Here is a 25,945-nt window from a genome sequence, read left to right on the forward strand (position 1 = left end):
GCTCTGTGAGGACAAAACAACAAAGGAAATCGGAGAGAGAGGATTTGTATATCTTGGCTTATAAATTAGAAGCCTTCTCTCTGCAATGTTTAAATGTGGGTTTCAAAAAAATGGGAATCTAAGTTGTTATTACTTTATTGAAAAAAAATCTTTGTGGAATCTAAACCAGGCAGCACTTCTTCGCGTGCAGCCACCGGAGCAGCTCTGAGCAGGATGTTGTATTTTCCCATAATAGTTTTTCTTTTGGGGGGCATCTCTCTTCTTTGCCATTGAAGCAATTCAGTCCTTCAAAACAGATTGACATTTACTATCACTGCTGCATTAATGATTAGCTTTTGTCTCTGAAAAAAATAAGAAATCTTATTTCAGTTTAAAATACAAAAGGCCAGATCTACATCCTGTACAAACCAGCGTAGCTGTACAGGCTCAGATTCAGCTCTGCTGACTGACAGGAGATGAAAAATTGTCCCACGATGTTTTTTAAGTATGGTGGAGAGAAGTTCATTCATTTATTAACTGTACTTTCTCTGAAACTGCTACTGAATCTTTCGAAGTCTAAAGAAAAAAAGAGTTTTTAAACCAAGTTTCCCCAACTGCACTGATTTGGGGGGTTCACGAGAGACTTACAAACTGAATCCATAACCGAGCTGACAGTGCAGTGAGGGGACATGGCTCTTCCTTCATCTCTTGCTCTCTTTTTATTTTTAAAGTGCATTAATAGAAGAATTTTCTATTCAGTTACAGCAAATTGATCTTGCATTTAAAACATATATTAAATCATTGGTGTGAGTGATGCAACATTATTACATGTCAGGAAAAAAATCTATATTATGATAGTTGTTGACAAATGATAATATTATTTTCCGGCTAAGCATGAGGTGTTAATGCTGCTAAATGGCTGCAAATGTTGACGTTAAAGGCTGCCTGCTGGCCATTTCCAGGTGACATATCTGGGGATTCGGGGCTATTTCATTTTCCAGCCTTTTTTAAGGCTTCAGGCCCCATCCATAAATTACAGCTGATGACAAAAGTGGAAGCTAACAGTGGCAAAATTAGGCCCACAGGCAAAATAATTATATATACAGCCTTTAGCAGTGAGGGAGAAAGCCATCAATCAGCCCCCAATTATTCACTAGTTAATCAGCTCTGCCCTTCCTTTATTGAAGGGTTACAGTGTAATTAAGTTGGCAGCATCCTTTTAATTCATCAAACATACAACACATGGCGGTGTTTGCTGCAATCAGGGGACAGCACCTTTGTGTGCCTGACCCCTGGCACTGCTGCAGGAGACGAGGGAAACTTCAGAGGTAAGAGAGACTATTTATGCGGGAGCACAGCACGCCAAGCCACCGCGGGGCTTGGGCAGGGTGTTCAATAGCATCACTGCGTTTCAGTGCCGTGCAGACAGGAGAAACACATGCGTCCACGCCTACGTGGACTCAGCGGTGGGGAGACCCCTCCAAAAAACTTGGCTGGCCGCAGCGAACGGGGTTATTCCTGTATCAGTCGGGGAGGGTGGCTCCGGAGCGCTGCAGCGGTGAAGACGCCCTGGCTCCCAGCAAAGCCGCTCAGATAACGGGGCAGCAGCGGAGAGCCAAGCATCGCTCGGGGTCCCTGCTTTGGTAACGGATCTCTGAAAGCATTCTGAATGCTCCCAGGCCAGCAAAGCAGATGTGAAAAACAAAGTTTTAACCCGTGAATGCATACAATAGCTATAGCTACCATATCTGTCTCACTTATATTTCTATATAAACTTAAGTAATGCTATATGTTCTTCATGTCCCCTTTCTCCCTATATTTACCTGCTCATAAATCTGTTTTCCTGCCACATATGCCTCCTGCTCACTGCATCCTTAGAGATGCAGAATGTCCTAAGTGTCCTTGTTACCTTGCAGAACAGATACCAAATTATTTATTCATAAACAAGCTCTGTGTTTCTAACCTCCTTGTAATAATGAAGTTTTATACAATCATTGGCTATATTGCACGATATGGGCACACAAAACCAAAAGCCTCAACATCTGAATGCGCTGGGAATCTCAATGTTCACAAGTCTTGGCTTTTTTGACAAAAATATGTATTCCTCTCAAGTGAAAAAGCATTACCCTGGTGGGCACCTTTTAGTGGTTATTTTACCTCATACAGGCTGACTGAAGACATTTGCAAGTTTCTCACTATTTACCAAAATCCGTCTTCTAAAGATGCAGAAATTGGTATTTTATTTTATACTGGCTATGCTGTTTTGTTTCACTGGGGGGTGGCAGTGCAGAATCGTGTCTCTGTCCAGAAATCTCTAAGGTGTCAGTTAGCAGTTTCCAATTGAGATCTGCCATGAGTCGAAAGGAACGTGGACCTTAAAGTAATTTCCTGGTTCTTTAAATCCAATCTCATTTTCATAATTTTATCAGTTTCTGCACTGAAAGGGAAACAAACAACCAGTGAGCCCAGTGCTGATGGAGTTATTGTGGGACACCAAGAGCACAAACTTGGCCAGGCCTGGCCTTACCCCTGTCAGCAGCCCCTCCAGTACTTGCCCCACTCGTTTACATGTTATCTGGAGCTTAAAGACTTACGATAGTGGGCCACATGAAACACAGATGTCCTTTGGGCTCTTCTCGCAGCAATTTTACCCCAACAGATACCCTACGGGATGCCGAATTTGCAAGGCTCCCCATTCATTCTCTGGAGCTGGGAGCTCAGACGAAGAGCGAGGACAGAAGGTGAGAACATTGGCTCTCCCAGCCAAGAACTGTCACCATCTTTGTGAGTCGTATGAGTTCCCCCAGAGCTAAGGGAACCTTATTTTCTTAAGTTACTTTGGCTCTTTGACCATTAAATACCCACGTGGATGCTGCCTGAGCTTTGTTGGCCAGATCCCATGGAGGGAGATCTCCTGCCAGCTGCCACTAGCAGAGCTCCTTGCCATCATCCGTCCTCGTACCCATGCTGGAAACTGAACAGAATCAAGCCACTGGGTGTCAAAGTGAGCTACAGAAGAATCTGTCCCTTCAAAGAAATTTTCATAAAGCAAAATTCGTATCCTCGCTAACAAAACACCTGTCAACAGTAAATTAGTGTTTATTTATTTGTTGAATGCACACATCTTTTTACTTTTTTTTTTCTTCATTACAGAATCTTGGGCTAAACAATTTAGATCCTGCATTATCTCAATGTCAATAAGTATGATTTTTTTTTGCTAAAGAAAAAGCGTGCCATATTGCAGACAACCTAAAGTCATAACTCAAGACAACACAATCATGTCATAATATAATTTTATACAATGAGATTGTATCTGTTGTTATTGAGGGTCATTGAATTCCGTCTGTCAGTGCTATTTTATTGAATAGGTTCAAGTAATAGTTTGTGCTGATTATCAGAAAGTATGTTTAAAAACTGTCACTGTGTTTATATCCTTCAGGGTTGCATTTAAATTATGTAGATAAACAGGATCAAGCAGTGTGTACTGCAATGAAGTACAGTCCTTGATAGAAATTTCAGAATAAAATTTATGTGAAAATTTCTGGTAGAACTTTGTACACACTGACTCTGTCTTATATGTAAAAGGTTGAATACATAAAGTGCACGTGGATTTTTTTGACATAAGAATACAGTATAACACTTACGTAATCTATTCACAGCTGACAAACAATGACCAAAAAGGAAAATCTTCACTATCCATTACGAAAAGTTATACCCAAGCAAGAAGTAATTTTTAAAGGTGACTTAATTCAAATTTTAAAAATATTCAGAAATTATTCAAACCTATCATGATAACATGGGCAAGGAAAAGATTTTTTTTAAACAAAATTTGTATTACGGTAAACTGCCATCTGCAATTTTTAATCATGCAATAAAAAATTTCTTAACAGTGATTATGTATGTAAACCACACCATATTTTTTCCTAACTACCTAATTTTTCTATTTTAATATACAATTTAAAATTCATTGCATCTTGGTTAATTAAATAAATTATCCATTTGGAAAAAAGACAATTCAGTGTGCCTACTGGAGCTGAACACAACAGTGCAAGTTGCAATTGTATATTTTAATTTGAATAATATTTTGTTTTCATATATTTTCTATTAAGAGTATTTTAGTCATGTTTCTATGAATGTGTTCACTTTTTCACAGGCAATTTTTAAGTAACAAGATAATGAACACTAAGGAAATACAGATTATGTTCAAATTTATTCTCTTAGCTATTTGGCTTAGATAATGTACTAAAGTATAACCAGAAAAAGCACTAGCACTCCCGCTAGGTTTCCAGTGAAGATACTGCACTCTGGTTAAGCACATGATTTTTCTGTTGGTGGTGAGATAGACAGGACAGTTCCAAATTCTGCTGAACACGGTGGCAATCTATCTGCTATTTTCTAGCGAAAGCTGTTTCCTTAAGAATAACACAAAGTTATGTATTACATAGCTCAGAGAATTTTAAAATATATAGATATATATACACGCACCAAAAAAATGAAAATTCAGTCATCTTCAGCTTTTACATAATCTCACTTATGGTGCACAATCAGCTTCTGTCTGGATATTCATATTTACTTACAGAGAACATCAAATGATTTCAAGGGCACCTACTAATAGTTCCCAAGATGACTTTGAATCTAAATACATTTTCTATAGTAGATACATAGAGGGTAGGCTGGAATTAGAGGGCAAAATGCCTTGAAACATTCTGGTTATACTCACACAACTCCTCTTTCTCCTCCCCCAAGAAAATACAGCATAAATGTATGCTACCTATTAATATTATGGAAAAGAGATTATTTGGAATACTTACAAAACCAGAGCAACTATAGTGAGCATTACCAACATTTATATAACTGACCAATCTGGAAATTTGAAATTTGCATTAACTACTGAACAGTCACAATGTGAGTATGAACATGCATATTTTTGCATGGTTGAAAAAAATTACATTATTCCTGACTTTCTAAGCATGCAACTTGAAATAACATTTGAGAAAACTAAACTTCCCCACAGACAGTTGCAAAAGAGGAAAAATAGACTAAGGCATGTATACAAATTTTATATATTTTTTTTTTAATTTTTTTTTTTTTTTCACGTTGGTTAGCACATTTTCCCTTTGGTGAGAGGTGGTCCTCATGGAATGTGGACATTTTCACACAGCTACATTGCCTACCTGTCAATCCATGACAAAAATATATCATATTCACATGGCCTTTTTCCAAAAGTAGAACCCAATAAACTAATTTATTAAAAGGATAAGAGCTACAAAACCTGTACAGCAGAGAATCGAAGGGGCTCAATATTATGTCCCACCAGTCAATGCATCCCTACACCACACTGTTCATACCTGAGAATAACAGGCATGAGCTCAACAACAGTGCAAAGAGACAAAATATTTTGCATTCCCTTCATACAAACTTAGAAAATATTTAAAAATAGCAACCTTATTACATATATAAGATGGCTGCATGACTCTTAAGAGAGGATTTTTCCTTGCATTCACACAGCAAGGATTTGTGTTTAAGCCTAATACATTAGACTCATTTGTTTTGTTGAGTCTAGCTAACGGGATGAAGACAAAGTGACTTACAGGCAGGAAACCTTGTTAATCAAAACCAATTTGGGCTGCTTGTACATGTTGTTCTGACTTTCTGCATAGGAACTTCCATTTTTCACCAGAAATGTACAAGCATACAACTAAAAAATTACCAAGAGCTATGTTTCATTTTTTGGATGGCTACTCACAGACCGAGTACAGTAGTATTTTTATCTGAGATATCACCTATATATACATTTTTCCTCCCTAAAACAATCCCCTTTATTTTGTGAAAGGCTTTTCTACTACAGAAGTTATTTCTAAGATGTAGTTACAAAATGGATTTTTTTCTTAATATATTTTGCAGAAATTCATGTAACTTTGCTTGCTTACTGAAAGCCAGGTTTCATCCCTGAGAGAAGAAAAACTGAGGAAAACCACCTAAAACCATGATTCAAGCAGAAAAAAATTGCATGTTGTGAATGTTTGTGGTACCTCGGTGATTGGTAGCTTGAATGTTTTAATGCATTACCTTGAAGTGGAGGACTTTGCCACAACTGAGGCAGCCACTGGAATGCAGTAAGTGGCCAATAAATATTAACATCTTGATTTCTCTGGAAATGTCAGAATTTACACAAACTATTATGATTATGTGCCACAATAAAAGACACTCAGGAAGAAGCTGTTAGTATTAAAACACAAGCAACAATAACCACCGAAACAGTCTAATGTTTGCAAGTGAGAAGTAAATATATATTTACCAGGAAAGATTTGTTACCAGTAAAAGCAGAAAGATGTTAAAGGCAGTATCTTGAATTTGCATAAAATGCATAAATAAATGAATTCTTCACAGAATCCTTTTTTATTCTGATTAATAAATCTTCTCTTACCGCTATAGGCCAAGCAAAGCCATTAAGAAAAGAGCCATATTTCCCCCTTTACCTGTTTACACAGTCCCCGGCTTTGCTCTTGTGGTGTATTTACATTTAATTACGAGGCCAGAGTTAACACCTTACCACTGTCTCTCTTCTACTGCTAACACTTCACTTATGTTTAAACTGCACATTTTTCCTGGACTGACGAACGTATTAACGTATTGATATTACGGCTGGTATTCTTGAGCGGAATATTAAACGCCGACATCCCCGAAGCCCTGTCGTACTTGCTGCTGCCTAGCTGGGCTCATGCAGCACACTTTTTATCGCGTTAGATAAGCGTAGTGGTTGTGCTCACCCCTGAACACATGCGGCACATCACGCACCTCCAACACCCCTGCCCCTCGCACACCGGTGCCAGCATTTCCCCTAAATCTGCATTGTCCCCGTTCTCAGGAAGAGTGGAGCTTGTGCAGAGGCAGGCCAGCATAAAACAAGTCAGTCTCTCAAAGTCTCCCCACGTCCTCTTTGCAAATTCAGCCAAAGCAGCCGCCAGATTGCCCGTGTTCACCCAGACACACGTGAAAGTCTCTGGTTTAGTCTGGGGGTTTAGATCTCGATCTCTTTAGCCTTCCTCAACACTGGGTTAAAATCTCCAAGCAAAACTAAAGATCTGCTTGAGCAGGGAGCAAAATAAATCAACAAAGTTTTGCACAGCTTCAAATGAATTATTAAATCACTTTCTGGAGTCCGCAGAAAGAAACCCAAAACTGCCCTTGGGATTTCAAACTCCAGTGAACTTGCTTAGTGCTCTGCATCCCTAACGAGTCCTGTAATCAGACCAAGTGGCTTCTTTGTGGACGATTTTTTTTTTCCACCACTCTAGTAAACACATCTCTTTTTATTCCACTTACTTTTGTTTGCACGGTCCATGTATTTCTTTATCTGCGTTTTCAACTGCTGTTCAACTCCCCTCAGCATTTCTGAAGAAAGTCTGAACCTCAGTAACTCGGTACTCCCGAGGCAACCTGCAATAACAACCAGTGCAGGATTGTAAAGGATCCTCGGTCAGGAAAGGGATTTCGTTTCTAGTGGGCAATTGCAAACAACAAGGGAAAAATTATTATTTTTAGATTAAAATAAATACCTTAATGGTGTACTATTAAAATAATGTGCCCAGCTTACGCAGCCCTGAAAAAGAGGCCGCTATCAGATTTTCTCTTTAGGGATACACTCTTGTTACTAGTACGGGAACATTAATCACACTCAGACTGCCTGTTTGGGTTGCACTCAAAGAGCAGTCCCTTTATCCTCGCAAATCCCCTGCCCAGTGCTGGAGGCACCTCTCCATCACGCACCAAAGCTGCCAAGAGCAGAGCCGGGTTGGTGGGTCAGTCTGTTGGGGCAAAACGGCTGTGGCAGAGCCACAGTACACACACCTGAACCGTTCTCATTTCATTTAACAGGTGGGCCCGTGGGTACGCAGCAGAATAAATAACCAACGCTGAAAGCAGCAGCGCTGTCCTTTATTCTGCAGGCCACATTACTTATATACACTAAGGCAACGAGAAAATAATGGCATGCAATAGAGTTAAAAGTGAATGCCTTCCTTCTTTTGTTGTCTATTAGTTAACAAAATGACATTATAGAGATGCTTTATGTTTCTATTGAAAGGGGAGAACCATCTATCAAAGCTCATTTTAGCTATTGTCACTGCCATCAGACTTGTTCTCTTCTGCCACAAGTTGGAGCAGGACTATCAGGGAGATGACTGGTACAGGCAAATGATTTTGCATCGTTCGAGATACATACAGAAATATAATCATACCCAAGGTCAAACATTAGAAAAAGGTTGGGCATTTGGGGCAATGAAAGCAATGCTGTCAGATATTGAAATCTCAGCAGGAGATTCAGCTCCATTAAAACTGAATACACAATTACTTTCAGCTTGCTACTTTCCATGCATGTATAACTAGTTTGTTCATCTTGGTGCCCCCGTGTTAGTCAGAAAAGGTAGGATCGGAATATTTTGAGGAGTGGGTCTGATGCTCCTTTCACCAGAGTTTACAGAAGCGATAAAATGACTATATAACATATCTGCAAGTGGTGAATAACTTGGACAATTAGCCTGGCTTGAAGAAAGCTGACAGTTGTAAGTAACTGGCCCTGCCCAGGTACCTTCGAGTTCCTGCAAGCGTCTGGCTGACTTTCTGCAAGAGGCCTTCCAGAGGACGCTCCTTTGGTGGCCAAAAAAAGAAGTGCTTGGCATCCCTGCTAAGCAGCACCGTTGGAGTAGCATGATGAGTATAGAGCAGGAAAGTATTGAAAAATCATTTGAAAAATGAATTTTAAGCGGATATTAAAATGGCAAAGGAGAGAGATGACAGGAAGGACTTGTCTTAGATGGGCTCTGCCCCAGGCTGGAGGCAAGGCCGCAGGAGTGACAGAGCCTTCCACCGGTGCAGGGAGAGGGCATTTGGGGAGCGCAGACACGCTGCTGGACTTGCTGCTGTCTTCAAACTCAGACCTTTTCAAAAGCTACACTAGATATCCATAAAAAAGATATGAGATAAAGTTTATATACTCCTGGCTATTTGTGCTACGCTCCCTCAGTGCGTGCCTGATGACGCACGTTGTATCTTAAAGAACCCAAACAGCCCCAAACAGCAAGTATTTGTGGGGGGGGGAAAAAATCCCTGTGAGGAATGTTCCCTCCCAGTCTCCACCAGCTCTCTGAGTTCCACTCCAGCATTTCAGGCTCCTGGACCAGCGACAGCCCAGTATTTGTGTTCTCAGGATCAGGCTCACGAGATTAACCGTTTATTTATTTCTGAGATTTCTACACCAGAACTCAAAACGCAACTTTACGATTAGATTTCCAAATCTTAAGAAAAATAAGACCCTAATCTTTTTCAACTTACTTATTTCTGTAGAATTACAAGGTTATAAAGTTTCTTGTACTGACTGTAATGCAAACTGAAGACTTGTGGTGGTTGTCCATGTACTTCATGCCATCAGTTCCACCATTTATGAGTATCCATGTAACATGTAATTCCATGTAAATCACATTAAGAATAATGTGTTTTGACATTATGCACAATTAAGGCAAATTAATTACTAATACTACTCACAAAATTCCCCATTTACACAAAAAAATTTCAAGAAGCAATTATTAATAGTTCATATGGATTGACATTGAAGAGTTTTATTATTTGTTAAAATTATAATAAAGGACATTTTTCATGATGTGCCCCTCACTTACTCCAATAAGACGAACAGTAAGAAAGTCACTTACATTTACAGCTGCAAATACCAATGAAATGTTGGGAACATCATTTCCTTTTCCCTGCTAAAACATTTATTTTCCACCTGCAAAGACTGAGAGGCACTATACTGGAATTAAAAACAAACAAACAAACCAAAACAAAAACCACCCAAACTTGAATTTGGGATAAATGGGAAACACTACCTCCTTCCACAGATTCCTAACCATGGTAACTTTTGTTTCCTCTCAGTTATGGGGCATCTGGACCCGAGTACTTACTGCAGCCCAGCCTTAGCACTGACCAATATGTAACATATCGCTATTCATTCACTTTTAAATTCCCCAACCACTTCACATGCATTCTTCTGCCCATATGTAACCTAACCCATAGGCAGCAACAACAAAAGATGGTATAAGGCTTTTTGAAATGACCCACGTAATCCTTTTCTTGTTTTCCTCTGCAAATAACACATTCTCCCTAGCCAACTCTCATATACTTGCAGCAAAAATTACAATACCCGTAGGCATGCAGCATGCCACTTACTGGAGCTAACGATGTGCCTATGGCAGCAGTGACGGTCCAGTGATGTTCACCACACTAGCAGCCATGGTACGATGCGGTACAAAAATGTGAAATCCTGTATGCACCTAAGCATCTGGTTTTCTAACGCAGTCGGTCTAATGCAAGATGTTTTGCCTCCCTGCAAACCTTGTCTTTTACGTTATTGACCACCCTCCTCCCCTCCAACATGGTGCCTAGACAGACCTGAGACATTACGATTTCCTTGTGCTTTAAAAAAGTGAAATAAAATGAGAAAAAAAAAGATACCTGTGGTTAACAACATCTTTTACATCAAACTTCACCTTCCCCAGGTGGGAATCTGCATCGTTCTGCCTGGCACTAAGGATTTATGGCTGAGCTTCCCCTGCAGTCCACCGCAAAGCGCCCTCCTCACACTGCCCCACTGTTTGTTTCTGTAGCAACTCATCAGACACTAATACTAATGTGTAGCTCAACCTCTCTGAAAGCAAAAATATATTTTTGAGAAGCATCTCGTAGTAGAAGAAGCCAGCTCACCCCTATGACCCAGCAGCAGCATGACTGATACCTGTGCACATTCACCTTTCTTAACTCCAGGCACTGTCTCCAGCCATGGCTCCCGACCCAGCCCATCCCTTTGTTTGTGAACCTCCTGAACCAAAACAAGACAGCAGTTTATTTAATTCTTCTGGCCAGCCAAAGCTCTCTGATTCACAGCAGTTATTCCCTCTGCTCTTCCCTAGGGATTCCAGGGACTCAAGCTGTGTGCATAAATGTCTGCACACATATATGTGCGTGTGTGTGTGTGAAGGAGAGAGATCACCTAAAGCATTGGTAGAGCAGTCTTTTTTTTTTAATTTTAATTTTATTTTCTTACTGCTCCACATGTCCATGGTGTCTAACACATCTCAATGGGCTTTGAAGTTTCCATGCTTTCAAGGTCTCACATCTGTCACGCTATCAGTACCCTGCCACAGATGAAAAGAATATAATTATGGATTTAGTGTAATCATTGATTTCTGGGCTCCAAACCATTCAAAGAAAGGTCACAAGTCCACATGGCTGCCCCTTAGGAAAAGGATTTGCATCTGACTATTTTATTTAGCTGAAGACACCCCCAATTAAACGTAGCGACTCTTCTCCTCTGCCTCTGCACCTGAGGCGACTTGAAGACGACGGATCGATCCCGTGCCAACTGCGCCTTTTTTGCACCAACCTGACACCGCTCCCACCTGTTAGAGGCGGCGGCAGCAGCAAGATTTTTTGCTAACCAGCCCCTTCCTCCCCTCGCTGCACGGCAGCTCCCTTTGGAGGGCTGCCATCGGCGCCGTGGAGGACGTGCAGCCGAGGAAGTGCACTTTTGGGAAGGTGGCAGAGCGCCAGCAGATTGCGCCTGAAGCAGGGGAGCTGCTGTCAACCCTTCAGACATTTAACTTACCACAGTTCTCGGAGATCCGCAGTGCAGATGTAAAGACATCATTTTGCCCACAGTGTTTGGATTAGCAGTAAATCTACTAATCCAACACAATATCCAAGGGGGCATGGCTAGATCTATGGGTTCATAAATTCACACCACTCCTTTTATTATTCTGGGCCCCAGATGGTTTCGAATGGGCATGGGCATAATGAGATCTTGGAAGACATTATTATATTCTTAGGTCAAAATTCTCAGTCCAATCTCTTTTATCAGGCTCAGAGCCTTTGTGTCCCTGAAGTGCTAATACTTTATGCTGATTGACTATGCAGGCTTCGCTGGGAGATCACATTATTTTTGATACAATTATTATTATTATTGACAGCAAAAACTCCACACACACACAAAAAAATGTCATTTTATATTACTTATGGTGTCACACTGCCTGGAAAATACAATGCCTGAGACCTTCATTAGAGTTATGTTTTTACAGCGAAACAGATGAGAAGGGAAAAAAAGGGCAGGATAAAAGTATTATTTTAGTAACGGGAAGACAAAGTATGAGCTTGATCATAAAGACTAGCAAGCTTTATAAATGCATCTTTGAACTGAGGATTTTTTTTTTATTTTATTAAATAAATGGTTCTTTTGAACCTGGCAGTTGTAAGGAAGTGAAACAGAACAAACTTTGAAAAGTGTGCTTGTCTGCGTCTCCTTACACCATATCTGGCTGAGAATACAGGTGGCCAAGCACAGAAAGTTCCTGCCAATTTCTAAAGTTACACTTTTATCCACTAAACAAGCATCCTGATCCGGGTTACCAAACAGGGCACTCAACGGGAGCCTCAAAGCGCACATATTAAATATCACTTATTCCACAGCCTGGGCCATCCAGCCTAGTAAAGCTTGATCTAATACTGTTTCACCCTTTTCCTGTGCTCACTGGATTTTGGGTAATGGACCTTCCCAGGAGACTACTCGCAGAAAGTATCTTCTTGTGGAGCAGTTGATGCACATGCTTCTATTTTAAAAAGCACATGTTCAGCACATTTTGCTTTTGTGAAACGGAATATGGTTTAAGTTTGTTTCAATAAAAAAGGGGATTCTGCTGGAAGGACTTATGTCAAAGTGCAAAAGGTTTTGTACACAACGAATGGATTTTTTTTCTCTTGAGGGCCAAGGAGGAGACTCTAAAATGAAATCTTTCTGCCACAAGCAGTTGCTGTTTTACACACAGAGAATCTACAAGACGGCTTGTTATGAATTCTCCATCTTCGTATTTATTTTGGATTAGACTGATTTAATCTAAGAGTCACATCAAGAAAGCCAGACCCTGCCTTTAATGAGAAACTTAATATGTATTCACAGTAAACACTTTAAATGTCAAAGTTTAATGGACAGTATTCAAGGCCATTATTATAGTAACTATGCTTTTATATCAGCATGGCTGATGAGGAGTAATTCTTTAAAATGCACTCTTCAAAGAAATCAATATAAACATTAAATAAGAATAAAAAATCCCTACAGTGTAGTGTAATACAGAGGAAGGAGAGTAACAAAACCCCACAGAACCAAATACAAAATCAAGACTCGGCAACGACTACCAACATGAAAAAGAAGCGCGAATGAAGTGTCCGCAATTTGGTAAATCCCTTTGAGGCTGATCTTCATACCGAAAGGCGACAAGGCGACCAGCCTCTTTCCTCGCCTCTATTTGCACCCTGGTTCTGTAAGCAGACAGCTTGTTACAGCCCACACTGGTGTACGTGCAGGACACCTGACGCTGATTTAAAGATGTTTCTTCCACCTGTACAGCTGCCAGGGGGAAGCTCAAGCCTCCAGCCTTATTTCTCTCCATTCATCTGCCTGCTTCAGGATGGTTCACCCCGCTCCTAATTCCGTCCATCACAGCAGAGCCACAGAAAACATATTTGTTTTCTGCAGCATTTAAGGAATAGTGGGTTCACAAAGATCCTTACACATACTCCAGCTTGATTACTGTTGGCTCAAACAGAAGCTGGAAAAGCTGTGGTGTGCCCGAGGGAAGATCTGTCTCGATCTGGAAGGAATTGCTTGCTTTGAGCAGTTCATACATTGGTCACAAAATCGAAGGCTGTGATGACGCTATATGTATAAAGAGAAGGAAGCCTGCTCAGGCATACTCAATTTTTATTTGCAGACATGTCTACCAATTTATATAAACTTATTTAATTGCATTTACAATCAGTTAAAACATTTCATTTATATGAAACGATGTAGAAGCAAAAAGCTACCGTTTGCTCATTCCCTGCACAGAGCAACTTTTCCTTTGGCAGCAGCGCTGAACTTTAAAAGGAAATTATAATCATTACATTCACGCATACTCAGAAAGGCACCAAAATAATTTCTTTTCAAACAGATTCGGAGAGATCAAAGCCCATAGTTTATGCGGGTTCAGCCTGAGTAACACACTAACACGATGCCATGCTATTTTATCTGGGCATGCAGAAACCACAGAAACATGGAAAATAAGAAAATTTCTTTATACAAGTGCTACGGAGTAGAGTATGGATTCACTTGAGGAAAATGAATCATTAATGCCTATTTATTTAATTTACCAACTAACCTTTGTGTATTTGCTATTTCATTTCAGTTACAGCTCTGCTCCCATCTCAGTTGACTATGATTAATAAGGGAGAATGCATCTCAGAAATCCTGCAACCGCGGGATTTCCAGAATTATCCTTAAACTATTCTTAGAGAACAGCAAACAGTGCAAATGTTAATTGGTGCTGACTTATTTTGCTCCGTAGTACGCATCTCTCTCGTTTTGGTGCCAGCTGATAATAACAGGATATAGCTCTTTGGCAATGAATAGTGACAGCAGCAGAGTGGCATATACACAGGACCTGATTCTCTGCTAACTAATTCCACGGCAACTCAAATCTGTCTCTATTGAAGGCAACAGAGTTTGCACTGATGCAAAGTGTGTTTTACCTAGGAATAGATGAGGTCCGTACACTGCACATATAAATGAAGAAAGTGTCAGCCCTAAAAGTCTGCTATTGATACCCACCAACCAGAGCAGCCACTTAAGGGGATGCAGCATTGATTATCTGTCGGGTGTGGACTCAGGCTGTTGGACGAAATTTTTCAGATAACAGCAGAAATGAACAGGCCTTTTAGATTAAGCATGCTGACTAGTTAAAAATATATAAAAGAAAATAAGATAAAATACAGTAAAATAAGATAAGGTAAGATAAAATAAGATAAAATAAGATAAGATAAGATAAGATAAAATAAAATATTTTTAGTGAGGCTCATTTTTGCCTGGAGTCCTTGAATCTTCCTATGACAACTGCAGCCAAAGGCCAACAATACTCAGAAGCAATCAGGACTGGCCTCCTAAAACGTATTGCCCTTCTCTTTGTCCTTATGAAAGAACTATGTGGCTACAACTTTGAAAGAAATTTAAAAGCATTAATTGATCAAAATTGAGAAATTTGTGAAATCCACAAAAATGGCAAAAGCAGAGAACAAATCCATTTTAGTATCTGAAACCAAATAAAAGGACTATAGTTGATGAAACAGTGTGCAAATATAACGGCAAGATATGCAATATCATCTTCAGCATTAAATACTACATTTAAAATGTGCAAGCAACAACCCTCCAAGTAACTATAAAGTATTTGTTAACAGTTTTCTTCTGAAATTTGAGACTGAAGTTTTTCTAGTTGGCTATGTTTGCCTTGATTTGCTTCTAAAATAATCCAAAAGTTCTCATGCTTCACTTCTCTTCAGCTGTTCTCCCAGCAAAAACTAGCCGCTCTTTGGACATGTCGGTGCCACGGGAACACATCAGAAGCCCAGATAGCTCCTACACCGACACCTTGTGCGGTCATCCAAATGTGGTGTCCTTCGAGTCAAAAGTGGGAAGGGGAAGGTCAGCCCCTTCCCTTGCAGCCACCAGCTGGGTTATTTTGAATGGGATTGGTGCTGAGGATCAGCCACCCAGCTTAAAGACGTCATGTTATGGTGAGTTCAGATGTATGCCTACTGCGCCTGCTTTCTGAGGAGTCAGAAATGAAAGTAACAGGAATCCGTTTCTCCTCTATTTAATATGCCGGGTCACGTCCTTTGTTCAGTTTCAGATCACACAGATTACAGAATTCTCTCTCCCTCCAAAACTTTGAATCATTTTCTCACATGAGATATTGTTAAAATTGCTTTCTGGCCTCTTTTCAAATGGTAGTTGCTGAATGATATATACTGAATACTAAATAAAGAGAAACTTTAAATATGCCTGTTCTCTCTGTGTGCACCATTCAGCTTTGGAAAGTGCTAGTTCTACACACTCAGAAGGCAAAAAGTCCTTTTGATTAGTAAGTGAGTATACAAATTTGACAATACTGTAACCTTTGAAAAGCTGGTGATGTGAAAGGAAGGAACTTTGCTGGGTGCTCCTGACACTACGAAAGGAAAGTGTTACACAACCAGAAGGTGTGAGAATGGGCAGCACGAGGAAGCAGCTCATTGCTGTTTGTAGGATCTATTGTTATGTGGTATGAGAAATGGAAGGGAATCTATCAACCCAAACGTCAAGATCATGAAAGTTAATGGATGCAGCCTGAAGAAAAGCAAGAGTAAGCTGTGAAATATGCCTAGCATACCACCCAAAAGGGAAGTACTGGAAAACAGAAAGTAAACCTGCTTTATTTTCCAACAAAGCAGGTGAGTAAAGACAATTTATAATTTAGGTCAGTTTGACTTTGGCTTTTCTCATGAGGCTGCCCATTGTCGCTCTGCTCATGGCACTGAAGGTAGGGAACAACAGCATGCCTCTTTATTTTGTGTTGTTTTTTAGGATGCCACCAGAGACAACTGGAAACCCAAGAGAGAGGGAAGGAAAACCCTACACTTTTACTGATTCCGTATTTTGTTTGTTCTTGGTTTAGGCACAAACTGCTCATGCAAGAAAAAAGAAAAGGAAGAAATGAGAATCCAAAAGTAGATCAAAAACACTTTTCAGCCTTACCAACTAAAAATAATCTCTCTCTTTTCAGCAAAACCTGAAGGTTTGAGATGCTGTAATGCACAGAGAACTATCTCCTTTCACAGCTGAAGATCACCGGGACACAGCTACCCTGGAGCTCCTGTCCCAGCACTTTGTTCAGCACTGGGAAGGCTTCCTCTGGCCAAACTTGCCGCAGAACCTCAGGCTGCCATTCCTTCAAAACCATCTGCATTACCAAAACTGTGGCAAAATCCAATTCTGCTGCCATCAGGCTAACTGCTAATGCTTGCCAGGAAGACATCAAGAGGATAAAATACTATTTAATGCACGTTGGCATAGGAAAACATGCAGTGCGTGGGATTACAGGGTATTTGTACACAGCTGGTGCATGTAGCCAAACTCTTCCGTGTTACATGACAATTTAGGCATTTCACCGTTTTCATGGGTCCAAGTTTTGAAATCCATTTCATTTACTGCTACAAGACAAAATAATCGGGTACCTACATCCCATTGCCAAAAGCAAGTTCGCATACTGGACATCCAGGATTTGCTCAGAGGGCTTCACTTCTGGGCAGTTCAGCTGTTAAGTATTTATTTTCTGCTTTGTCTGCAAAAATGAATACTACAGCTTTAAAGTGACAAGAACCCGCAGCCGTCCCCTGAAACCAAAGACCTAATCATTGAGACACAGCAATTCATGTGTCTTAATCTATTACTGACATATACATATATATCTGACTTGTAAAATTTACTGGGTGGCTAAATTTGATTCATTTGTTTATAAAGAAGGTAATTTTGTCTGGAAAGTTTACTCCAAGTGCATCATTGCTTTGGAAGTATTTTTATTTCTTTTTTCTTTCTTTCCCTTTTTTTTTTTTTTTTTACTTGCTAAAAGACTAAGCATTATCTACTAATAACATGAAGATGCAGAAAAGAAAAGGTCAATTTAATTGGAACTACTATTTCCTGGGGTTTAAAAGGAAAATGTTGAAGCTAAGATGACATTGACAAATTGCTACTATTTATTTAAATTGTGTAATGCAATCTACCAGTAGTTCTATAATCTGCATGTTTGAAGCAGTTGACCCATCCAACTAATGCAAACAAATTAGCCTCCCGGGTACTAGCTATATCCTATAAGCCATTAAATATTGTAATCTAACATCATTTAATACACAAACTCTCTTAGTTAAAGTGTTATAGTGAATATGTGTTATAAAAATTACAATACGTGGGGTCTAAGCACAGTGGAGGCCAGGTCAGTAAATTTGTCTTTTCTGTCATTCAGCCCAAATGCACGTAGTGGCAACGCAGCTTGGATTTCACCGCACCTCCCAAGCGCAGCGAGGCTCTGGCCAACAGATATCTTCATTGCCTCATGATTAATTTCCTCCAAAGTCCAACACGGGTTTAAATGTTTTACTTCAGCAGCTCCTACCAGTAATAAATTTCATAAATTCCATTCCATTCCGAAGTACAGTGAAATTGTTTGCCTACTAAATATTTCTAAGAAAATTAGAGCTCTAATATGCCCATTATACACAGGCTAGAAACAATCCTGTATTTCTGACCGATTAACAGAAATTCTTAATCCAGAGGCACCATGATTCATCCCAATAAACTCAGCTGAAAGAAATGGAGCTATTTGCCTGAGTAAAATATGAACAAAATCTGGTGTAATTAATAAAGCAACGATTCCCACAGGAACCCAGTTCTGAGGTTTTGTGAATGGGCAGAATTGCCTGTTTTCCATAATGATAAATAAACCAATAGGAACATATATAATTATTACTTTATCATAGTGCCTGTGAGGTCTGTTCTGGAACTGAGCCATGAGTCGTGCAATGTCCAGCTCGTGTTCAGCTCGTTGCTGGAGCAGGATCTAAGATGAAAACTGCTCCTTCTACGCCATGCTTTCACTCGCCCTTGGATCAGTCCTTAAAAGATCAGCTAGTCAATAGAGCTTCATAAAGGCAAGGAGATTGATTTAATCATTGCAGGCTACCTTTAGCTATCAGAAAAGTAATAGTCGTATAACCAAAGGAAAGTCAATAGGTTATAAATCACTGACAGGCTATAAAGTCATTACAGGAGCTTATGGGACTGAATGACACAATTAATTGCCTAAGAAAAATCTCCTGGTTGCATTAAATAAAGTATAATTTTAGCATACTGATACAAGGAGAGTAATCCTTTACATTAACTTTTCTGGAAGATAACTAAGCAACAGCAACAAAAATAGCACCACAAAACTGAATTCCCCTAAAATCTCCAAACAACGTGGAAGATTTTTCCAAGCTGTTGCTAAACTTCCTCCTTATAATCTATGTATTAGGCAGGAAAAAAAAAGGCCTTATAAAGTTATGATTTTTACAAGAACCAAGCTGAATCTCCAATTTTCACAATGGAAAGAATAGATGGCATCAACACGCCAACAGAAAGTGCAAAAAGCGAGGAGGGAAATAGAGATTCTGCAGGACTTTGGGGAATCTTGCTGCTGGGATTCAGGTATTAGCACTTTTATGTGCCTTGTTACAGCATGTTGGGAAAACCACAAAGGATTTGAAGAGCTACCCAAAGAAATTTCCAGCAGTGAGAAATGGCTGACCAAAGGGCTCTGACTCAAACTGGATGACCTTCCTGGTAGCGTCATGAACAGCCTCACCGTATCATATATAGAAAATAATGTGTTTTCATTTTAAATATCCTTGATGAGTAAATTGCAAATCCAAAGAGATCTGAACAAACCCGATCATGAGACCATAATCTCTGCCTTCTGCTGCAGGAGCCAATTTTAGCCATCATAGGTGGCTGTTTTTTCACTACAAAAATTATAATGTATTTTCCTTTTCTCTGAGGAGTAATTAAGTGACTCATGGATGAGATCTAGAAAATCGATACTTGTCAGAGGTAAAAACAATGATCAGTGGAACAGGCAAGTTTACCGTAGCTCTGTGATTTTAGTCTTTTTTATATACTTTGCCAAGTTTGGAATTGTTCTGGATCTTAACAATCAGCTTATTGTCAGCTGCTAAATATTAATTTCTGCTGCTTAAAAGATCTTTTAAGCTGAAATCACATTGCAAGGTGATGTGAAAGGTAAGTCATTCAGCCTTTTGTGAATTCTAAAGCACATGCTTTTTAATGCAACCAATACTGGCTAGTGTTGCATTTTCCCTTTCTATAGTGTATGAGAATGCCTCGTACTTGCTGTAAACACAACGTTACCTCGAGAAGCCCCGATTACTTTGCAGGTTAGTTCAACTTAAAGTTAGGATTTACAGAGAAACATTTACAGAGAAACAAATCCGCATTAACATGAATGATAACATATGAGGTATTTTAAATGAATAGTAATTAAAATTTAGTAGAATGATAATACGGTAATTAAATATCAATTGTTTGCGCAGGACCACTTATTGAGTTTAATAAGTATGTAAAAGATATTAATCTAGTTGTCATGCAATTACCTCATTGAGGGGGAGTGGGAATATGTGCGTGTGTGTGTGTGGGAAGAACTACTCATGAAATGCAAAATTCAGTTTAAAATCTGCATTAAGGTTATGACAGAACTGGGGAAAAAAATCTAGAGAACTCGCTCTTTCTTTCCTCATCTCAAGCTACGGGATCTTCGAGTAGATAAAGCAAGGTGAAAGAAGAGGTGTCCAGTGGAAAGAGAGGCTACACACAACAAACTGTTGCAAATGCAGCACTCTAAAACACCAAAATTTTAAAGGCCATATGGACGTTTATTATTAGACCTTCATGTAACTAGCTATCAATTAACATTCATACAAATGTCATTTAACACTTTAAAGAATCATTTGCAGTTTTGCTAGCCACGGGCTACCACTGCATTAAGTGTCTAATGCAGGAGAAGAAAATCTTTGGACAGTTCCATGGGATTTACGTTAATGTACTTTTCTGCAAGGTTATCATGACAATTGTATGTGTACTCATCAACTTCACCTATCCATAAATACAAATAGACACTCTTTGTCCATGTATCGTAGCATCATCCAACCTGCCAGATATGAAAACAGGAGACGGGATGCTCCCTGCATTTTTCTTATAAATTATCCATCCTTTCTGTAACAACTTTGGAAGCAGTGCCAAATTTTTATAGCTCAGAGCAGTGATAAAATATTAACTGTAACATACATGTTTTTTCACAGCCCTGCTCAGAAAAAAAGCCATATTTTTATGTTCTCCTGTTTACGTAGGCATTAGAAGCACAGAAAGGAGGCAGGAAACTTGAGTTACCTTCCCAGCTAGCTGAAGGGGATGGAGATCACCTGCATTATTCCCAGCAGGACTTTGACAAGCCTGTTTGCAAAAACTCAGTGAAAAGGAGATCCCTCGCTTTCCTACCAGGGCTGTCTTAATGTTTAACTAGCCTTCTTATCCAAAATCCTTGCTGCAAACTAAGCTAATTTCTTCTTTTCCTAAGCCCAACAGGGAGGAAGAGATATTGACTTTTCTACCGAACAAACCCAGCTCACTGAGCCCCGTCTCCGACCCGCTGTTTCTGAATCTTTCATCGGTTTTGGTCCTCCTCAGAGCTCTGATTTCTGTACAGCATCCTTACAGAAGAGTGTTTAAAAATGGATGCTGCTGAGCCCACAGCAGCGCCAAATCTTGCCCTGCCCCCAGGCTTCAGAAATAGCAGAGGCATCTCGGAAAACGTTTCGAGCACAAAGAGAAAGGTATGAGAAGAACAGCTTCAAAATAAATTACAGGGGACGGTGCCTTCTGTGGTGGTTTTCCATTACCTCCCAGCTCTGCTTTTGGATGATCCCTGCTTTAGGAGCAGCAGGGAGCGAGTGGGGAGCGAAGAAGTGTTTTCTTCTTTCAGAAAAACTGTTGGACAACCAGAAGCAAAAGAAAAGAGCGAAGTCCAGACGAGGGTCTGGAAAAGCACTGCACACAAAATAGAGCCAAGGCAGCTTAAAAAGGCGACAGCTCAGGTGCAATGGCACAGTAGCTCTGCGTTGCTCCTGAGCGAGCTCTCCCCGACTGTCCCCGCGGCCAGACTTCAGCACGTGCATGTTCTGTGCCTCTTTAATTAATTAAAAGGAGAGAATAATTAATCTAGCAACTCTTAATCTAGTTTAGGTCATCAGAGAGAAGGTGGGAGCCAATGCACCTGAAATCAGCTCCTTTGTGCTGCTCTGGTGGTGCAAAGCTGCTGCAGCCCTCCAAAGGGGTAAAGTCGAACAGCCATGGAGACTGCAGAACCCACAGTCCAACCCACAGGAACAACAGAGGTGGAAACCTTTCTAGCACATAAATTGCTCTCTCTAAATATTAGCAGCTTCTGCAGTACCGTAGGCTCCACTATGTTGATGGTTCGCATCGTTTTTACAGACCACACCACCAAATATTGGGAAGACTTCCCATGCCATATGTGCATTCTTATCCTGTTTCAAAATGATCAGTTGTTGAGAGAAAAAATACAGAGTTGGGTTTGGGAAAGAAAAAGCAATATGCATTGAAGCTCAAAAGCAGGCTTGTGTTTGAAGTGTCACTTTTCGTTTTTATCACCATTTTATCACCACTAAGGGAAAGTGCTCCGCAGCATACAGAGCACTGCCATATTCAATAACATGTTAGAAGCAGTCTTTTTAGCGTGGAGATAGAAACAAACAAGGGGAAAGGTAGAGGCAGATGATTAAATGGACTGAAAATCCAGGTTGACACAGTAGTACCAATTGAACAAAACTGGGGTCAAGGGAACGGTACAAGAGCACGAACGAGGGTTTAAATTATCCAGCTTAAATTCCCACTTTTTATAATACACCAGTGGTTTATGTCATTGCATTGCCTTGCTTCCAGAAGACATGTCGGTATTCTACAGATTGTAGAAACATTCCCAACTCCAAATCTGCAGACGAGCATTTCCGAGGTTGCGCAGCAACCCAGGGTTATTATACAGCAGTGCAAGCAGGCTCAATCAGCACCAGCACCGAGCCCGAGGCCATACAAAAGCATCTTGTTGACTCAGACCATTTGGCCAACTCTCTGAAACAATTTCTTGGGAGATGTTATGCTCTAATATCTCCAAACCTACTTAAAAAAAACTTTTTTTTTTTTTTTCATTTGAAGATCACTGACCTGGTGCATGAAAATATTTTCTCTCCATAGGATGCAGACCTCTTCCCTTCCTGTGACTTTCAAACCAGCACAACTTTGAAGAATTACTGTACGTCTTTTCCCACTCCTGAGAGCACCAAGTTCCTTACCCAGGCAGACCCCCCGATGCTTTCAAAACATAAATAAACACTATATACATTAAAATTCTCAATTGCCATTTATACCTGTGTGTGTTTTACAGATTTCTAGCCCACTAGATGTATTTCTTTTTGCCAGCCTCTACAAGCAACAGTTTTTGGCTTACAAGATTAAAACGAATAAAAAATGGTTTTTACCCCGCGGTTTTAATTCTGTCCTTTAATTTTGTATCCTTGGCCATTTTGACAAGGCACAAGACCCAGCTTTTTACTCTGGGTGGGTGCAGAAACAGGGAAGAAGCTGCCTTTGAACATCTGCACACTGAAATCAGCCAGGGTTGAGGGAAGATATTACAGACTTTCAACAGACAAACATTTCTAGGTTTGGTGCAGAACAGCAGAAAATTGAACTTCTGAGATGTCTGATGTACACTTAGTTGCAATACTGCAACTTGAAAAGGCTTTTAAGTCATTACATATGCATTTAGGACTCTAATAATACAGAGCTGGATGGGCCAAAGCTTTGCTGGAGGATGGATGCTGCATATGGGGCATCTCCAACCCCTGTTATGTGGTCAGAGTGGGAGAGGAGAAAGGAAGGCTCCACAGTTTGAAGTATTACGCAGTGCTCTGAAGCAGGAGAGTAACTGAGTTACTGGGCTCTGTACGATGTCCTAAGACATTCCCTCTTTGCTCCAGTCCCTTTAAAAGCCACAGGGGACAAAAAAGGCAGGCTTCCCACCGACCTTCAGTGGGAGCTAGATGAATAACTTTAGAAAATACAGGTGAAATCCTCCACTGTTGTTAAGTTTGATTTAATATTTCATTACGATGGGAAAAGTAATGACACAGTACACTATAACAAGCTATTTTGGCCATGTTATATAGACTTGCTGAATGAGAAAGCAAAATACAACCGCATGTGTCATCAGATGCAAATAGTTACACCAAGAATACTTTTTTAGTTCTAAAAAAGTGTTGTTTTTTTTCCACATCACAAAACAATCTTCCTCTTTGCCTCAAATAAAGTTGGTGACAATCACAATTAAATGACCCCAAATCCCCAGCAGACTGTGTGCACTGGTATAAATTCTGAGCCCACTGAGTATAGGTTGAAAACTTTATCTTTTTACGTGTAAGTATCTTTACGACCCAGTAAACATGGGTGAAATAAATTATACAAAAGACTGGTGCTAAAAATACTCTGCTGCAGAGATTGCATTTTCAAATGAGTGTTTTTCTGAGGAGATATTACCTCATTCAGTTATTTTTCTTGGTCCGAACCTCATCAATCATTGTAATATTTTTTCTCCCCACCTTGATGCTGTTTAGCATGGTAAAATGTTAGGCCATCGACGAAATAACATTAAGAGATGAAACGAGAGACACCTCCATTAAGAACCCGTGAAGTACTTCACAGAGGAGAAGAGGAACAGAGTTTCTGCACGTGGCTGGTTCGGAAAGGACGAACAAATCCTTCCTCACCCAAGGCTGCAGCAATACGTAACAAACGCCTTTTCCCCAGCACACTGACCTCGGGCTCTTCAGCAAGCTGCGCCCCCAGCAGAGTGCCCAGGCTGCTGGAAGTGCTGCTGTCACAGCGGTCGGACGGGAGGACGCACCGTCTGGTGGCCAGGCACTGCTCACAAAGCTCTCCAGCATTAACTCAGAGAACGCAAAGAGCACGGCAGGGACCTTGAGCCACTTCGGAGCAAGATCTAGGGAAGAAGGTTATGGGGATGGGCCCCTTAACTCCAAGGTACCTTTACAAGAAAAGACTGTCTTTTAACCTTAAGCCTTTAAAGCTTTTGTGTAATACCCACTGGAGGACTGAAACACCCGTGTGCAGCAGCACTCACATAGCTGCTGCACAGAGGAGAAGCAGGACTCTCCCTGCTCCTTCAGTGAGCGTTGGGCGACAACCGTTACCGATGGAAATACAGCCCTCTTCATGCCTCTGCGTGCCAAACCTGACGGAGAAGGCCCATGGTTTTGGAATGCAGCTGTGCTTAGACATTCAGAGCAGGAAGCAGTCTCCCCTTCATTTGAACGACGCGTATTGTCATTTCCGCGATGCTGAACATATCCCTGGATATGTGAATCCAGCTCACTACTTGCACTACTGCTCTAACAACTCAATTCCAAACTGAAGCAGTGACATGAACTATGACGAAAAGTACTGATACTGTCATTTTTTTTCTTTTTTCTTTTGAAACCAAGTACTCGAGCGTGTGACCTCAGAGCCCTGTCATTACTCGAACTGACCTTAGTTAAAACCAGGTAAGTCACGCATCTGGTCACAATGATGTAAAAATGGGATGGAAAGGTAGGACTCTGGCTATTTTGATGGCAGAGATTTAGGCACGCTGTAAAATCAAGGACAAAAGAGGAACTGTAAAGAGGTGAAGTCCAAGGTTACGAAACGAAGATTTTCAGTAGCATTGAAAGCAAAGCGCTTGAACCCAATCACTGCTATGGTACATCTGAAAGAACAAGACCACCGGTAACTCACCCAAGCTGTCAGAAGAGAAGACCAGCTGGAAAGACCATTGCCTCTCAAGGCATCACATTAAAAAAATAATAATAATAAAATAAAAAATCTTAGAAACAAACTTCCAGGAAACCAAACTGAAGACTATGTGGACGTTTTCTATTACAGTGCCTGTCCCTCCATAAGTCTCTACCCACACAACTTCTTGTGTAAAAGATTATTGTCAGGGTGCTCTAAAACAGTCAGAACAGCTTCCTCAAGGATCATAACAAAAACAAGCTTCTCAGAAATAAAGTTTGAGTACTTGCAGTGTTTCCTGGTTGGAGTAAAATAATCTGTTTTATTCACATTTACAAAATATGTATCAAGATGTACTCCAAAAATTAAAAGAGGGTCTGATCCTGACTCATTAAGAACAGAGCCTAAAGCAGCAGATGGACTGTGGCTACAGTACTTCAATATATTCATTATTTAGGCCATTAATTTCCTTTTCACCAAAAACATCTGGCATCTGATGCTCAGGGGGAAAAACAACACGAACCAAGATCAGTGTTAACTACAGGTTCATCTTCTATGAGTACAGGTTACATTCACGGAAAAGCAGAAAAAAGGACAGAAATT

The 25,945-nt window shown here is 40.3% G+C and overlaps 2 protein-coding genes across 8 annotated transcripts in view; one reads left to right on the forward strand and one right to left on the reverse strand.

The window, feature by feature from the left end:
- Window positions 1-25,945, reverse strand: part of LOC308177006 (uncharacterized protein) — a 145,037-nt gene that overhangs the window by 76,483 nt on the left and 42,609 nt on the right. For 2 of the 4 annotated variants that reach the window (XR_013938770.1, XR_013938771.1), the window contains exon 2: window positions 7,306-7,419. The exons of 1 other annotated variant lie outside the window; for it this stretch is intronic. Coding sequence is in view for 1 of the 3 variants with exons in the window: in XM_080553583.1 (XP_080409709.1) it covers window positions 7,306-7,419; window positions 8,570-8,690 (235 nt within the window). In the remaining 2 variants the exon portion in view is untranslated. Of the gene's footprint in view, window positions 1-7,305; window positions 7,420-8,569; window positions 8,714-25,945 lie in introns of all 4 variants that reach the window. One more of the 4 variants, XM_080553583.1, reaches the window with a different exon arrangement.
- LOC308177007 (uncharacterized protein) lies at window positions 501-4,381 on the forward strand. Of its 4 annotated transcripts, XM_080553584.1 has the most exons (4): window positions 501-1,307; window positions 2,146-2,213; window positions 2,639-2,720; window positions 3,133-4,381. In XM_080553584.1, the coding sequence occupies exons 1-4, from the start codon at window positions 1,222-1,224 to the stop codon at window positions 3,143-3,145; spliced, it is 249 nt and encodes an 82-aa protein (XP_080409710.1). In that variant the 5' UTR covers window positions 501-1,221; the 3' UTR covers window positions 3,146-4,381. The 4 variants fall into 4 exon arrangements, 1 of the variants encoding a protein (XP_080409710.1); XR_013938778.1 differs by lacking the exon at window positions 2,146-2,213 and having other exon boundaries at window positions 2,409-2,720; XR_013938777.1 differs by lacking the exon at window positions 2,146-2,213 and having other exon boundaries at window positions 2,409-4,381.

This window comes from Anser brachyrhynchus (genome assembly GCF_964034855.1).
Source record: "Anser brachyrhynchus genome assembly, chromosome: 13".
Taxonomy (NCBI): domain Eukaryota; kingdom Metazoa; phylum Chordata; class Aves; order Anseriformes; family Anatidae; genus Anser; species Anser brachyrhynchus.

Coding starts and splice junctions, on each gene's coding strand:
- LOC308177007 (XM_080553584.1), top strand. CDS start 1,222: ATGGCGGTGTTTGCTGCAATCAGGGGACAGCACCTTTGTGTGCCTGAC. Junction 1,308..2,145: donor AGACGAGGGAAACTTCAGAG/GTAAGAGAGACT, acceptor TACCTCATACAG/GCTGACTGAAGACATTTGCA. Junction 2,214..2,638: donor TTCTAAAGATGCAGAAATTG/GTATTTTATTTT, acceptor TTACCCCAACAG/ATACCCTACGGGATGCCGAA.